Source organism: Oncorhynchus mykiss, chromosome 23 (assembly GCF_013265735.2).
Source record: "Oncorhynchus mykiss isolate Arlee chromosome 23, USDA_OmykA_1.1, whole genome shotgun sequence".
NCBI classification, from domain to species: domain Eukaryota; kingdom Metazoa; phylum Chordata; class Actinopteri; order Salmoniformes; family Salmonidae; genus Oncorhynchus; species Oncorhynchus mykiss.
In genome coordinates, this window is record NC_048587.1 from 31,423,011 (window position 1) to 31,440,141 (window position 17,131).

Genomic DNA, 17,131 nt, shown 5'->3' on the forward strand with positions numbered 1-17,131 from the left:
CTCTCAGCCAATCATCAGTCATTTGTGTAAGTGCTGTGCTTCTTGAGTGTTCTTCCCTATAATGTGCTGAAAGTCTGTTGTCAATTTGTTTACTGTGAAATAGCATTGTATCTGGTCAAACACTATTTTTTCCAGAAGTTTAGTAACGGTTGGTAACAGGCTGATTGGTCGGCTATTTGTGCCAGTAAAGGGGGCTTTACTATTCTTGGGTAGCGGAATGACTTTAGCTTCTCGCCAGGCCTGAGGGCACACACTTTATCGTAGACTCACATTTAAGATAAAATGATTGTTGTCTTGCACCTCTTCCACACTGACTTCACGATATTCAAAAGTACAATTATTGGACAGACAGGTTGGGCATGGTGGATGATGTCTGTATACAGCTGGTGTTTAGATACTGAAGCAGAAGTATACTGATGTCATACCTGCTCTCTATTCAATGAGCCTAGTGTTGGAAATGTTGACATTCCAACACTGCTTAAGCATCTCAGCATTGCCACAAGATCTATGGTTACATCTAATATCTTTGATAACAAGACTACTTGGAAAACAATCGTAATCCAAAAGGCTAAAAAGTTTTTTACCGTGGTATTCATTAACCATGCATGCAGTAATACAGTCAAGCACATACAGAAACCACAGCTGTGGTGGATTTTCAATTACTCGGTTAGTATAATTGGGCTAAAACTTGAGCATTGTTAGAACTGTGTAAGTAGAGTAAACACCTCCATTGACTCAGAAGCATAACGATTTATTGCACTAAGAGGCCTAACAGTTATTTGCTTGCGAACACCAACAGTTGCATCTGCTACACCAATCGTGTGATTAGTGTCCAGAAAACCTCAGATATTTGGAAGTACTTGGAGGTCGTATAGGGCAACACACAGCAAGTACCCTATGTTAAACTACATGGTTAGCGCCTTACATATATTGGCGGTCTTATCCGATTGAATAGGGCTCAAATGCAGTCTTCCCATGTGGTTCTTATTGTAAGTCTTGTGTTGTTATTTGACAGGAATAGGTTTCAGATTTCTCCAAGCAAGGTTGCTAACAAGGTCAGACATTCAATCTGATGTTAAATAATCTCTGATGGCCCTGTGATGCTCCTATACTTACCATAAAGAGCATTTGGGGAGGATGGTCCTCGATAATAAACTTAATGCCCGGTGATAAATTTCTGTTCAGACCTTTTTCCCAGGTTACCAGTTTTGCATTTGAGGAAGAGAGTGGGAACAGAGAAAGAGGCCCAAGGCTTCTGTGTGCCAATAGCACATCAATGTCAACATGGCCCAGACCTCATGTTTGACGAGAGCTCCAGACATTAACACACCCTCATCCTCATTAAACACAAATCAAACCAGGAAATTGGCAATCATTTCCCTCCGGTTGCCAAAAATGCAAATTTCTGTTCATGAACCATGGTTTATGGAACTTGTAATTTCTCATGAACTAATCTAGGTTAACCCAGAATTTGCGTAATTTGTCAGCTGTACTCTGTCCATGAGAGAAAACTCAGGGACAGATGCAGGTAACATAAATTGTACAGTAGCAGCATCTGTCAACCATAGAGAATAATAGAGGCCTCTAGTGGCCAAATGGCCGTTTTAGCGTGGGGCAGAGACATTGAGGGCTTCCACCATTTTAAAATAGTCAGAGTTGTCAACTGGGTGGGGATTCCTATGGGTTGTAAAGCCTCAATGGCGCAGCCCATGCGGTCACGGATACCACAATGACACAAAGTTGAGGCCTATCTATCTCTATGCTATCAAGACTGTGCAACGACTAACGAGGAACTTTGTTCAGGTATGCAGATTTTGCGTCACTGATCATTTTGGCAAATCACGATATCGCAGGTAAGGGGTGATGCTCAATGTAAAGACAGATTGCTGGCTCACACTGTTTTGGCACTTTTGGCACATAAGAAAAGCAATAAATAACTGATTTATTATTATTGAAACTCGAAATGACTATGCTATATTTTGATCAGCCTATTCATTATAGAGATGGTAGACATCTATTTTGAAGCTATTACTTCATGTATTGAACCTAATGGAATCATTTAATGACCATCATTTGGAATCTGTGTCTGACTTTTGTCTTCAGGCGCTAGGTCAGGCATTGGTACTACCTACTGCCACATACAGTATGCAGAGCTGTGGGAGACCACCCCAAGTGTGCCCCTGGTAGAGCCCGGGGTGGTGTTTACCATGCCACCAGGCCTTCAGCAGGCTTGAAAAGTGGGATTGATCTGTTTGATCCATTTGTTTGTTTCAGTTTTCAGTAGTTGAATCCTTTGACGCATTATTGATTTCAACATTTTTCCTTTTCAACAAAAATGCACTGGATTGGGTGAAGTTGGTCATTGGTTCCATTTGTTTAGCAATATGTTAAAATTAACTTATGCTTTATTTATATAGCACATTTCAGACATGGATGCAATGCACTTCATAGAAAAATAAAAAAAGAACTGAAATATTTACTACACAACAAACATAAGAGGATAAAAAACAAAAGAATAAAGATAAAAACAAAGACTAACGAGCAGGAAATGCCATTAGCTAAAATAATAAGAATAGGATGCAATGTCCAACCCAAAATATAAGTTTGTTTTACTCCATTGTTTGTAAAGAAAATACTTGTAAAAAGTTGGTTGCATGAATAATTAAGATGACTAAATGTTACATGAAATGTAAATATGACATATATATATATATATATATAACCAAATGTACACCCCTTTGTTGATAGGTATTGGCAATAATTCCCTTAATGGTGAGGCATGGAATAATACGAAATATATATATTTTGCCACGCTGGATGTTTGACATGAGTAGGTGATTTGAGTCACGCTTCTTCAGAAGAGGAATAAATACAATTAGCACTTGAATGTTGTAAATAAATAGTGTGTATAAATACTAGAGTGATGTACGATTGTTAATACAATTGTTAATAGACCAATTTTTTAATACTCTGTCCATGTGTATAAGCTGCAAGTATTTTGAAATTAAGTTGTTTTCAAGTCATTGAAATAACAAACTGAAACATGTGTATTTTCAACTTTCACTGTCAACCAAAAGTGAACGTACAATACCAGTCAAAAGTTTGGACACACCCACTCATTCAAGGGTTCTTCTTTGTTTTTACTATTTTATACATTGTAGAATAATAGTAAAGACATCACAACTATGAAATAACATATAGAAAACATATTTTATATTTGAATTTCTTCAAAGTAGCCACCCTTTGCCTTGATGACAGCTTTGCATTCTCTCAACCAGCTTCACCAATCAGTTGCACGAGAGGGGGGAGATGAGGTTACATGTCCTGTTAAAACTAACAGCTCAAAAACCACATGGAATCTGGGAATAATGTTTACCTCACTGGTTAGAGGACAATTTGTTGAAAAACATCTAGCTACATTTTGAGGTGTTGCATTTTTTTTCAAGTGGGTCCCAACACGGTAAGTGTAACGCAACACTTTCTTTGTTAATCACATAAATAGTGCTCTTTCAATTCAGAGCCTGTTTTTTTGCCCTTATGAGGCTAATATCAATAGAATGGGGGGAAAAAGTTTAGGGTTATACATTGTGACATTAAAATACTCCTACTACAATGTTAAAAGCATTCTACATTGTGACATTATTTAATTGAAATCATGGTACAATGTCCTCATATATGTATTTTCTGATGTTTAATCAGAGATTTTCTACCAGTGTATCTCTTCCCACATTGATTACAGCTATAAGGGTTCTCTCCTGTGTGTGTCCGCTGGTGCATAGTCAGATGGCTAGATGTAGTAAAACTCTTCCCACATTGATCACAGCTATAAGGCTTCTCTCCTGTGTGTGTTCTCTGGTGCATAGTCAGATGGCTAGATGTAGTAAAACTATTCCCACATTGATCACAGCTATAAGGCTTCTCTCCTGTGTGTGTTCTCTGGTGTATAGTCAGACGGCTAGATGTAACAAAGCTCTTCCCACATTGGTTACAGCTATAAGGTTTCTCTCCTGTGTGTGTTCTCCGATGTACCATCAGGCAGCTTGAGTGAGTAAAACTCTTCCCACATTGGTTACAGCTATAAGGCTTCTCTCCAGTGTGTGTTCTCTGGTGTGATTTTAAATGTACTGAAGAAACAAAACTCTTTCCACAGTTAGGGCAGGGGTAAGGTTTCTCTCCTGTGTGTGCTCTCTGATGTATTGTCAGCTGTCTAGATTCAGTAAAACTCTTCCCACATTGATAACAGTTATAAGGTTTCACTCCTGTATGAATTCTCTGACGTTTTTTAAGGTCCTCTGAAGGGGTGAATCTCCTCCCGCAGTCAAAGCAGCAATGAGGTTTCTCTCCAGCCTGAATTCCCTGGTGTGTTTTCATGCTGCTTGGATCATTCAAACTCTTCCCACACTGATAACAGATAAAAGGTTTCTCTCCAGTGTGACTTCTCTGGTGTACTTTTAGTGAATCTGATCTTGAGTAACTCTTTCCACAGTCAGAGCAATGGTAAGATTTCTCTCCTGTGTGTGTTCTCTGGTGTATAGTCAGATGGCTAGACGTAACAAAACTCTTCTCACATTGATCACAGCTATATGGCTTCTCTCCTGTATGTGTTCTCTGGTGTATAGTCAGACGGCTAGATGTAACAAAACTCTTGCCACATTGATCACAGGTATAAGGTTTCTCTCCATTGTGAATTCTCTGGTGTACCTTTAGTGTATCTGATCTTGAGTAACTCTTTCCACAGTCGGAGCATCGGTGAGATTTCTTCCCTGTGGGTTTCCGCTGGTTTTTCTTGAGGTGTTCTGATGTGGAGAGACTCTTCTCTGCCTCGTCAGCTTCATGATATTGTTGAGGCTCTACAGAGGATCCACGATAGTCAAGTCTCTCTCCTGTGTGAACAACAAAGTCAGACAGATGGTTAAAGGCCCACAACAGCAAAAATCCCCTGTTTATTTCAGCTAAAAGGTGATTCCCATGACTGTCTAATGAAGTATAAATGCTTTTACAAATGTATTTGCCAATTGTCTTAAAGACAGTCAAGTGACAACAACAGTCATATTATATATTTTTTCACATCAGTGGTAAAGTGGATTATTCTAGGCTAGAAATAAATGAGACTTTCTGAAACCCTTCGTTCTGTGCCAGATTACTTTTGGTCACCAATATAGGCAGGCTCCCTTCTAGGTTTGCTAAAATTTGCCGCATGAGGGCCGTGTGCACGCTAATGTTAGCAAAAATGGTGAGCTAAGATTTTCTACAGAACAAAAATATAACTGCAACATGCAACAATTTAAACGTTTTTACATAGTTACAGTTCATATAAGGAAATCAGTGAACTGAAATAAATTCATTAGGCCCTAATCTATGGATTTCAAATGACTGGGAATACAGATATGCATCTGTTAGTCACATATACAGTACCAGTCAAAAGTTTGGACACACCTACTCTTTAAAGGGTTCATCTTTATTTTAAATATTTGCTACATTGTAGAATAATAGTGAAGACATCAAAACTATGAAACAACACATATGGAATCATGTAGTAATCAAAAAAAGTGTTAAACAAATCAAAATATATTTGAGATTCTTCAAAGTAGCCACCCTAGGCTTTGATGACAGCTTTGCACAATCTTGGTATTCTCTCAACCAGCTTCATGAGGTAGTCACAAGGAATGCACTTCAATTGACCGGTGTGCCTTGTTAAAAGTTCCTTTGTGGAATTTCTTTCCTTCTTAATGCGTTTTAGCCAATCAGTTGTGTTGTGACAAGGTAGGGGTGGTATAAAGATGAGACCAAGTCCATTTTATGGCAAGAACAGCTCAAATAAGCAAAGAGAAACGACAGTCCATCATTAACTGACCTTCATGTCTTAAAGTAATCAAAAACATTTCAAGAAGTTTCTTCAAGTGCAGTCGCAAAAACCATCAAGTGCTATGATGAAACTGGCTCTCATGAGGACCGTCACAGGAAAGGAAGACCCAGTTACCTCTACTGCAGAGGATACGTTCATTAGAGTTGATTGCAGCCCAAATAAATGCTTCAGAGTTCAAGTAACAGACACATCTCAACATCAACTGTTCAGAGGAGACTATGTGAATCAGGCATTCTGTTCCGAACGTGCTAGACGGCCAGTTCGTATAGCATTTAGCCGTACCCTTATCCTACTTCTCCTCTGTTCCTCTGGTGATGTAGAGGTTAATCCAGGTCCTGCAGTGCCTAGCTCCACTCCCACTCCCAGGTGCTCTCATTTGTTAACTTCTGCAACCGTAAAAGCCTTGGTTTCATGCATGTTAACATTAGAAGCCTACTCACTAAGTTTGTTTTACTCACTGCTTTAGCACACTCTGCCAACCCGGATGTCTTAATCCTGGTTTAGAAAAACCACCAAAAACCCTGAAATCTCCATCGCTAACTATAACATTTTCCACCAAAATAGAACTGCCAAAGGGGGTGGTGTTGCAATCTACTGCAAATATAGCCTGCAGAGTTCTGTATTACTATTCAAATCTGTACTAGAAGTCGACCGATTATGATTTTTCAACAACGATACCGATTATTGGAGGACCAAAAGAGCCAATACCGATTAATCAGCCGATTTTTATATATTTTTATTTGTAATAATGACAATTAGAACAATACTGAATTAACACTTATTTTAACTTAATATAAAACATCAATCAAATCAATTTAGCCTCAAATAAATAATGAAACACATTCAATTTGGTTTAAATAATGCAAAAACAAAGTGTTGGAGAAGAAAGTAATATGTGCCATGTAAAAATGTGTGCCATATAAAAAAGCTAATGTTTAAGTTCCTTGCTCAGAACATGAGAACATATGAAAGTTGGTGGTTCCTTTTAACATGAGACTTCAATATTCCAAGGTAAGAGGTTTTAGCTTGTAGTTAATATAGTATTTATAGGACTTTTTCTCTCTATACCATTTGTATTTCATATACCTTTGAATATTGGATGTTCTTATAGGCACTATAGTATTGCCAGTGTAACAGTATAGCTTCCGTCCCCCTCCTCGCCCCTACCTGGCTAGCCAATTGTTACCCATCGCTCCACAAAAGCCGCGGCCCTTGCCGCGCAAGGGGAATAACTACTCCAAATCTAAAAGCGAGTGACGTTTTAAACAGTATTAGCGCACACCCAGCTAACTAGCTAACCATTTCACATTGGTTACACCAGCCATTAGGCTGATAGGCTTGAAATCATAAACAGCGATGTGCTTGCAAAGAGCTGCTGGCAAAACGCATGAAAGTGCTGTTTGAATGAATGATTACAGGCCTGCTGCTGCTCAGTCAGACTGCTCTATCAAATCAGACTTAATTATAACATAATAACACACAGAAATACGAGCCTTAGGTCATTAATATGATTGAATCCGGAAACTATCATTTAGAAAACAAAACGTTTATTATTTCAGTGAAAGACGGAACCGTTCGGTATTTTATCTAACGGGTGGCATCCCTAAGTCTAAATATTCTTGTTACATTACACAACCTTCAATGTATGTCATAATTACGTAAAATTCTGGCAAATTAGATCGCAATGAGCCAGGCAGTTGCATATACCCTGACTCTGCGTGCAATGAATGCAAGAGAAATGACACAATTTCACCTGGTTAATATTGCCTGCTAAACTGGATTAGTAAGATACGTTTTTTTACCTTTATTTAACTAGGCAAGTCAGTTAAGAACAAATTCTTATTTTCAATGCCTAGGAACAGTGGGTTAACTGCCTGTTCAGGGGCAGAACGACAGATTTGTACCTTGTCAGCTCGGGGGTTTGAACGCTCTAACCACTAGGCTACCCTGCCGCCCCATAAAATAAGTTTAATGCTAGCTAGCAATTTACCTTGGCTTCTACTGCATTTGCATAACAGGCAGGCTACTCATGGAGTGCAATGGTTAGAGCGTTGGACTAGTTAACTGTGCGGTTGCAAAATTGGAACCCCTGAGCTGACAAGGTGAAAATCTGTCGTTCTGCCCCTGAACAAGGCAGTTAACCCACAGTTCCTTGGCAGTCATTGAAAATAAGAATGTGTTCTTAACTGACTTACCTAGTTAAATAAAAGGTATGAAAATAAAAAAATTATTAAAAAATTATCGGAAATCGGTGCCCAAAAATACCAATTTCCTATTGTTATGAAAACTTGAAATCGGCCCTAATTAATCGGCCATTCCAATTAATCGGTCGACCTCTAGTCTGTTCCCAAAAATTTGAGCTTCTACTTCTAAAAATTCACCTTTCGAGAAACAAGTCTCTCACGGTTGCCACTTGCAAGACCTCCCTCTGCCCCCAGCTGTGCCCTCGATACCATATGTGAATTGATTGCCCCCATCTATCTTCTGAGCTTGTGCTACTAGGTGACCTAAACTGGGACATGCTTAACACCCAGGCCATCCTACAATCCAAGCTTGATGCCCTCAATCTCACACAAATGATCAATGAACCTACCAGGTACAACTCCAAATCCGTAAACACGGGCACCCTCATAGATGTCATCCTAAATAACTCACCCTCCAAATACACCTCTGCTGTTTTCAATCAAGATCTCAGCGATCACTGCCTCATTGCCTGCATCCGTAATGGGTCTGCGACCAATCGACCACCCCTCATCACTGTCAAACGCTACCTAAAACACTTCTGCGAGCAGGCCTTTCTAATCGACCTGGCCGGGGTATCCTGGAATGACATTGACCTCATCCCGTCAGAAGATGATGCCTGGCTATTCTTTAAAAGTGCTTTCCTCACCATCTTAAATAAGCATGCCCCATTAAAAAAAAATGGAACTAGGAATAGATATAGTCCTTGGTTCACTCCAGAACTGTCTGCCCTTGACTAGCATAAAAACATCCTGTGGCGTTCTGCATTAGCATCGAATAGCCCCCGTGATATGCAACTTCTCAGGTAAGTTAGGAACAAATATACACAGGCATTTAGGAAAGCTAAGGCTAGCTTTTTAAAACAGAAATTTGCATCCTGTAGTACAAACTCAAAAAGGCTTTCCACCTGGCTACCCCTACCCCGGTCAACTGCCCGGCACCCTCCACAGCAACCCGCCAAAGCCCCCACCATTTCTCCTTCACCCAAATCCAGAAAGCTGATGTTCTGAAAAAGCGTCAAAATCTGGACCCTACAAATCAGCAGGGCTAGACAATCTGGACCCTCTCTTTCTAAAATTATCTGCCAAAATTGTTGCAACCGCTATTACTAGCCTGTTCAACCTCTCTTTCGGATCGTCTGAGATTCCCAAAGATTGGAAAGCTGCCGCGGTCATCCCCCTCTTCAAAGGGGGTGACACTCTAGACCCAAACTGCTATAGACCTATATCTATCCTACCCTGTCTTTCTAAGGTCTTCGAAATCCAAGTTAAAAAGATTACCGACCATTTCGAATCCCACCGTATCTTCTCCGCTATGCAATCTGGTTTAAGAGCTGGTCATGGGTGCACCTCAGCCACACTCAAGGTCCTAAACGACATAACCACCATCCATAAGAGACATTACTGTGCAGCCGTATTCATAGACCTGGCCAAGGCTTTTGACTCTGTCAATCACCACATTCTTATTGGCAGACTCAACAGCCTTGGTTTCTCAAATGATTGCCTCGCCTGGTTTACCAACTACTTCTCTGATAGAGTTCAGTGTGTCAAATCGGAGGGCCTGTTGTCCAGGCCTCTGGCAGTCTCTATGGGGGTGCCACAGGGTTCAATCCTCAGGCTGACTCTCTTCTCTGTATACATCAATGATGTTGCTCTTACTGCTGGTGATTCTCTGATACACCTCTACGTAGACGACACCATTCTGTATACTTCTGGCCCCTCTTTGGACACTGTTAAATAACCACCAAACAAGCTTTAATGCCATACAACTCTCCAACTGCTCTTAAACGCAAGTAAAACTAAATGCATGCTATTCAACCGATCTCTGCCCGCACCTGCTCGCCTGTCCAGCATCACTACTCTGGACGGACTTAGAATACGTGGACAACTACAAATACCTAGGTGTCTGGTTAGACTGTAAACTCTCCTTCCAGACTCACATTAAGCATCTCCAATCCAAAATTAAATCTAGAATTAGCTTCCTATATCGCAACAAAGCATTCTTTACTCATGCCGCCAAACATACCCTCGTAAAACTGACCATCCTACCAATCCTCGACTTCGTCATCTATAAAATAGCCTCCAACACTCTACTCAAAAAACTGGATGCAGTCTATCACAGTGCCATCTGTTTTGTCACCAAAGCCACATACACTTACCCACCATTGCGACCTATACGCTCTTGTTGGTTGGCCCTCGCTTCATACTCATCGCCAGACCCACTGGCTACAGGTTATCTACAAGTCTCTGCTAGGTAAAGCCCCACCTTATCTCAGCTCACTGGTCACCATAGCAGCACCCACTCGTAGCACGCGCTCCAGCAGGTATATCTCACTGGTCACCCCAAAGCAAATTCCTCCTTTGATCATCTTTCCTTACAGTTCTTAGCTGCCAATGACTGGAACGAATTGCAAAAATCTCTGCAGCTGGAGACTCATATCTCCCTCACTAGCTTTAAGCACCAGCTGTCAGCGCATCTCACAGATCACTGTACCTGTAGATAGCCCATCTGTAAACAGCCCATCTATCTACCTACCTCATCCCCATACTGTATTTATTCATCTTGCTCCTTTGCATCCCAGCATCTCAACTTGCACATTCATCTTTTGCACATCTACCATTCCAGTGTTTAATTTCTATATTGTAATTACTTCACCACCATGGCCTATTTATTGCCTTACCTCTCTTATCCTACCTCATTTGCACTCACTGTATATAGACTTTTTTGTTTTGTTTTGTTCTACTGTATTATTGACTATGTTTTTTTATTCCATGTGTGACTCTGTGTTGTTGTATGTGTCGAATTGCTATGCTTTATCTTGGCCAGGTCGCAGTTGCGAATGAGAACTTGTTCTCAACTAGCCTACCTGGTTAACTAAATAAAATAAATAAAATACTATGGAACGCTGTTTGGGTCTTTGCGTGTCAAAAAAAGATACACGTCAAATAACACTATTTGACAATAACACTATTTGACGCGTTAAATAAGCTTTTAATTTAACATGTCAAATAACACAGTTCTATTACAGAATGTTGTGTGTTCTGAATTTGCACGCACACGTGCAAGCCTAGCGCCACCACTACTATCAGTAGCACTGTCAAAGCTGTACAAAAAGCTCTGCAAACAAGCAAGCATCGGCCACGAACAATGTGTTTACAATACCGCGTTGGTAATAAAGCATTATTTGTTAGACCGCAACTTCTGGGGTAGCTAGCTTTAGCTTGGTACCTAGCTAGCACCAATATAACCAGCCTGAAAACAATGACCTGTAGAAACTGCAGTCATTTTCATTATTCTTAGCAATGATTTAAGAATCATTGTGAGTAAGTATTAGCTAGGTAGTAACTTGTTGTTCGCCATCTGGCTAGTGATGCTTGACCGAACCAGGTTATATGTTGTGAAGCTAGCCACAATAAGGATTGGCGCAATTATGTGGAATTTGCGGTTTGCCTTCAAAATAAAAGTAACTCTTTGAAAGTGATGCAGAAGGATACAATTGGTGGAATCATGCCATATTTAGACTAGATAATGTTAAACAAGATTGGAATTGAGAAGCAATGAAATGGGGTATCAGTCAACTTGGTGACACCCACAGAACACAACTGTGTTTAGGCAAATATTAGCATTGTCGCAGGACTGACTGTGTGAAATCACCTCCCCAGTCAGCCTACTGTGTGTAGTGACATTTATATTACACTGTACAGCTTTACCTAAGGATTGGGGATCAATGAAATGGGGTATCAGTCTACTCAATACACAATATATTTTTTCCCAATGTCCACCTCCAAAACATCCACGCAGTATTGTTTTTCCTCAAGAATAGTGTTCAAAACACTGGGTGTCACTGAGTAGACTGATACCCCATGTCATTGATCCACAATCCATAGGTAAGGCTGTACAGTGAAATAAGTATGTCCCCAACGCAATTCTAAAGTATAATACGTGTGATTTCAACTGATTGTCAAATTAACAAATTATTGTCTTGTTGATTTTATATAACAACACTCCAACCTTGCTTATGCAATTATGGCATAATTCTACTATTTGTATTCATTTGCATCACTGTCAATTACATACTTTTATTTTGAAGGCTAAACATAAAGTCCACTGTTGTGGCTAATATTTATTGTGGCTAGCTTCACATAGATGGGTCCGACCACCATTAATCAAATAAGAACAATCTTGTAAATTAGGGTTATTTTAGATGATGTTAGCTAACTATCTAGAGCTAGTATGAGAAATCTTGGTTGAGAATGAAACAACTGAACAACGAAACAGCACAGCAAGTAAGTCAAAGTTTTGGGTTTTGATAATGTTTTACTGATAATGGGGCCAATTGTGCGCCGCCCTATGGGACTCCCAATCACGGCCGGATGTCATAGAGCCTGGGTTCGAACCAGGGACTGTAGTGACACCTCTTGCACTGAGATGCAGTGCCTTAGACCGCTGCGTCCATGTGTGTGTTTTAACTATTTAACTGTACCAAAATGCTTAAAAGGCCGCTAAAATTTTAAATATTGGTTATTGGTATCGTGTTTTTTTTGGCAAGTAAAATATTGGATATCGGTATTGGCCAAAAATGTCATATCGGTGGATGACTACTTGTAACCATAGTGTAGCGAATTCAGGGGGAGCTCTGAGCTGGACTCAAATCTGGGCCCAGCCACAGTCAAGACAACACATTTTAACCGTTACGCCAAGATGTCTTTACTTCTTGACGAGGTCGCTAGGTTTTGGGTTAAGGTTTCTACAATAGCTTTCTCTGTGGATTTGAGAGTGGTTACATTTCTCCAGCTCCCATCCCTCAGATGTTAACCAAACCAATTCTCAGGTATACCATTTTGTTGCTGTTTAAATCCTTGGTTGCCCCTTTAAAAAATACACAATCAATCAACAAACCAAACTGCAACTCCTCAACTCTTAGTCAAGAGACTGGCATACATAGCATTTATATTAGCCCTCTGATTACATTTAAGAGCAAGACCTGCAGCTCTGTTCTTGGCCAGCTGCAACTTAACTAGGTATTTCTTTGCAGTACCACATAGCTGGACAATAATCAAGCGAAGACAAAACTTTGAACTAAGCCAATATGTTATATTCTTCAAGAATAAATGGCTATATATAAATAATTATCAAGTCTAAATATGGATGTAACAACTGCAGATTTACCCTTTAACACCACACGTCTGATCAACAACTGCAGAGTTTGTGTCTATGTTTTTAAGACAGTACTTACTAGTGTTAATCTGGGCCGATTTTCCCAAACGCATTTTAAGGCTAAATTCATCGTTAGAACCATAGGATGCCTTAAGACCACTTTGGGAAACCGAGCCCAGATATCCAGTTTCCTCTTCCTCCTCCTTTTTCGATGTGACAGTCATCTCCCTATTCTCTTCTTTCACTCTGACAACTCCATCCTCCTCTTGCTCCTCTTCTTTCACAGTAACTTCCTCCTCCACTTTCACTCTGAACGCGTCTCCCTCTTCTTTTAATGTAACTTCTTTCTCTTCTTCTTTCACTCGAACAGCATCCTCCTTCTCCGTCCAGCAGACCTCTTCTTTAATAGTTGGAGAGTAGCTTAGTGAGGTCATGGTCGGCGATGTCAGCTTGCTTGCTAGGATAGTGCTAATCTAACCAGCCAGCTAGTTTACCAATAACAACACAGTAAATATTACATTAAATGGGATAACTAACTAGACAACAGACATTGGTTTAAAACATAGTGGCTAATATACACGAAAGCGTCTAACGAGCTGTATCGGTTTGGCTAGCAAGCTACGGAGGTGGCTGTCTAACTGTTGCTGTGTGTAAGAAGCGTCCCGTCCACTAGATAATACGTCACATTGGCAGCATTGCCTTAAAGCCCGACATCGCCATCTGCTCACTGGAGTGTGTAACGCAGTTGAGTGAAATTAATATTTTATTTTCAGACGGGGTATGAGGAAGCATGAGTTTTTACTCACCAATGTAACAAGACAGCGTGGTAAAATGTTTTGTTGTAATCACGATCTGGCTACCTATAAGAACAAACAAATCAAATAAATGTGTATTTGTCACATACACATATTTAAATCAAATCAAATTGTTTTGGTCCCATACACGTGTTTAGCGGGTGTAGAGAAATGCTTGTGCTTCTAGTTCCGACAGTGCAGTAATATCTAACAAGTAATATCTAACAGTTTCACAACATATACCCAAAATACAAAATAAATCTAAGTAAGGAATGGATTAAGAATATATATACATATATGTCAGAGCTGCATTGGACTAAGATACTGTACAGTGGCAGAGTATAGAGTACGATATATACATATGAGATGGGTCACATAATATTTACAAACAATTAAAGTAACTAAGATACCGTAGAATAGTATATAGTACAGTTTACACATATGAGATGAGTAATGCAAGATACGGAGACATTATTAAAGTGGCTAGTGTTTAATTTCCTTAAAGTGGCCAGTGATTCCTAATCTATGTCTATAGGCAGCAGCCTCTGATGTGCTGGACATGGCTGTTTAACAGACAGTGGTGTAGTATAGAATGCAATACAGTATATACATATGAAATGGGTGATGCAATATGTAAACACAATTTTAAAGTGACTAAGATACTGTAGAATAGTGTGCTGTGCATTTTATACATATAAGATGAGTAATGCTAGATACGGAACATTATTAAAGTGGCTAGTGATCCATTATTAAAAGTGGCCAGTAATTCCTAATCTATGTCTATAAGGCAGCCCCCCCTGATGTACTAGTGATGGCTGTTTAGCAGTCTGATGGCCTTGAGATACACGCTGTTTTTCAGTCTCTCGGTCACAGCTTTGATGCACCTGTACTGATCTCGCCTTCTGAATGATAGCTGTCCCATCGATGTGGATAGGGGGGTGCTCCTGCTGCTGTTTCCTGAAGCTCACGATGATCTCCTTAGTTTTGTTGAAGTTGAGAGAGGTTATTTTCCTGGCATCACACTCCCAGAGCCCTCACCTCCTCCCTGTAGGCTGTTTCATCGTTGTTGGTAATCAACCCTACTACTGTTGTGTCGACTGCAAACTTGATGATTGAGTTGGAGGCGTGCTTGGCTACGCAGTCATGGGTGAACAGGAAGTACAGGAGGGGGCTGAGCACACACCCTTGTGGGGCCCCAGGTTTGAGGATCGGCAAAGAGAAGGTGTTGTTTCCTACCTTCACCACCTGGGGACGACCCGTCAGGAAGTTCAGGACCCAGTGGCACAGGGCAGGGTTCAGACCCAGGGCCTCGAGCTTGTTGATGAGCTTGGAGGGTACTATGGTGTTGAATGCTGAGCTATAGTCAATGAACAGCATTCTTACATAGGTATGCCTCTTGTCCAAATGGGACTGGGCAGTGTGCAGTGTGGTGGCGATTGCATCGTCTATAGATCTATTGGGGTGGTGAGCAAATTGAAGAAGGTCTAGGGAGGCAGGTAAGTTGGAGGTGATATGATCCTTGGCTAGTCTCTCAAAGCACTTCATGATAACAGAGGTGAGTGCTTCGTGGTGATAGTCATTTAGTTCAATTACCTTTGCTTTCTTAAATACAGGGACAATGGTGGCCATCTTGAAGCATGTGGGGACAACAGACAGGGATAGGGAGAGATTGAATGTATCTGTGAACACACCAGTCAGCTGATCTGCGCATGCTCTGAGGACACGGCTAGGTATACCATCTGGGCCAGCAGCCTTGCGAGGGTTATCACACTTAAATGTATTACTCACATTGGCCACGTAGAAGAAGAGCCCACAGTCCTTGGTAGCGGGCCGCATCGGTGGGACTTTATTATCCTCAAAGTGAGTGAAGAAGGTGCTCAGCCTGTCTGGAAGCAAGACGTTGGTGTCCACGACGTGGCTGGTTTTCCTTGTCTCTGGAGATAGTACGGTCGGCATTTAATTATGAGATATTCTAGGTCGGGTGAAGGACTTGAGTTTTTGTGTGTTATCCCAGTTACACCATAAGTCGTTAATCATAAAACATATGCCTCCACCCTTCTGCCTCCCGGAGAGATGTTTGTTCCTGTTGGTGGGATGTACTGAGAACCGAACTGGCTTTACAGAGTCAGAGATATAGAGAGAGAGCCATGTTTCTGTGAAGCAGAGTACATTCCAATCCCTGGTGTCCCTCTGAAAAGCAACTCTTGCCTTGAGATCATCAATTTTATTATCCAGAGATTGGACATTAGCGAGTAAAATACTCGGGAGTGGTGGGTGTTGTGCACGCTTCCTGAGTCGGACCAGAAGACCACCTCGAGTACCTCTCCTTCGCTGGCGTTGTTTTGGGTCAGCCTCTGGAATAGGTTTGATTGCTCTAGGGAGAGCAAACAAAGGATCCGCTCCAGGGAAGTCATAATCCTGGTTGTAGTGCTGGAAATTCTGGTTACAGCCGCTATAATATCCAATAGTTCTTCCCAGTATGTAATGACACAAAACAATTCCTGAGCTAATAATGTAAAAAATAGTACATGAACAAACAAAATACTGCAGAGTTCCTTAAGAGCTAGTAGCAATGCTACCATCTTCGTCGGCGGCAGCAGATATTATTGCGGGTGAAGCGAAATGCTTGTGTTCCGAGCTCCAACAGTGCAGTAGTATCTAAATATTCACAACAATTCACACAGATCTCAAAGTAAAATAATGGAATTGTAAATGTTAGGACGATCAATGTCGGAGTGGCATTGAATAGACTACATTCAGTGCATTCGGAAAGTATTCAGACTCATTAAATTTTTCCACATTTTGTTACGTTACAGCCTTATTCTAAAATAGATTAAATCTTTTTTCATCAATCTACACACAATACCCCATAATGGAAAAGCAAAAATAGGTTTTTAGACATTTTTGCTAATATATTGCATTGTATTACTGTACATTCAGACTTGTCCCGAAGCTACTCCTATGTTGCCGTGGCTGTGTACTTAGGGTTGTTGTCCTGTTGGAAGGTGAACCTTCACCCCAGTCTGAGGTCCTGGGCGCTCTGGAACAGGTTTTTATAAAGGATCTCTCTGTA

General features: G+C 40.7%; 1 protein-coding gene across 1 annotated transcript; it reads right to left on the reverse strand.

Moving 5' to 3' along the window:
- Positions 1-216: 216 nt before the first annotated feature.
- LOC110503101 (zinc finger protein 664) lies at positions 217-14,217 on the reverse strand. The gene is made up of 3 exons (XM_036960415.1): positions 13,344-14,217; positions 3,924-4,883; positions 217-3,839 (listed from the first exon to the last, which is right to left on the reverse strand). The coding sequence occupies exons 1-3, from the start codon at positions 13,696-13,698 to the stop codon at positions 3,670-3,672; spliced, it is 1,485 nt and encodes a 494-aa protein (XP_036816310.1). The 5' UTR covers positions 13,699-14,217; the 3' UTR covers positions 217-3,669.
- Between the last annotated feature and the right edge of the window lie 2,914 nt (positions 14,218-17,131).

What these genes read in the sequence shown, in the direction of transcription:
- LOC110503101 (XM_036960415.1), bottom strand. Translation starts at nt 13,698, where the DNA reads ATGACCTCACTAAGCTACTCTCCAACTATTAAAGAAGAGGTCTGCTGG. An exon ending in ATCGGCCCAGATTAACACTA is followed by an intron (nt 4,884 to 13,343) that starts GTAAGTACTGTC and finishes TTGTTCACACAG; the next exon opens with GAGAGAGACTTGACTATCGT. An exon ending in ACACCAGAGAACACACACAG is followed by an intron (nt 3,840 to 3,923) that starts GAGAGAAGCCTT and finishes GAACACACACAG; the next exon opens with GAGAGAAGCCTTATAGCTGT.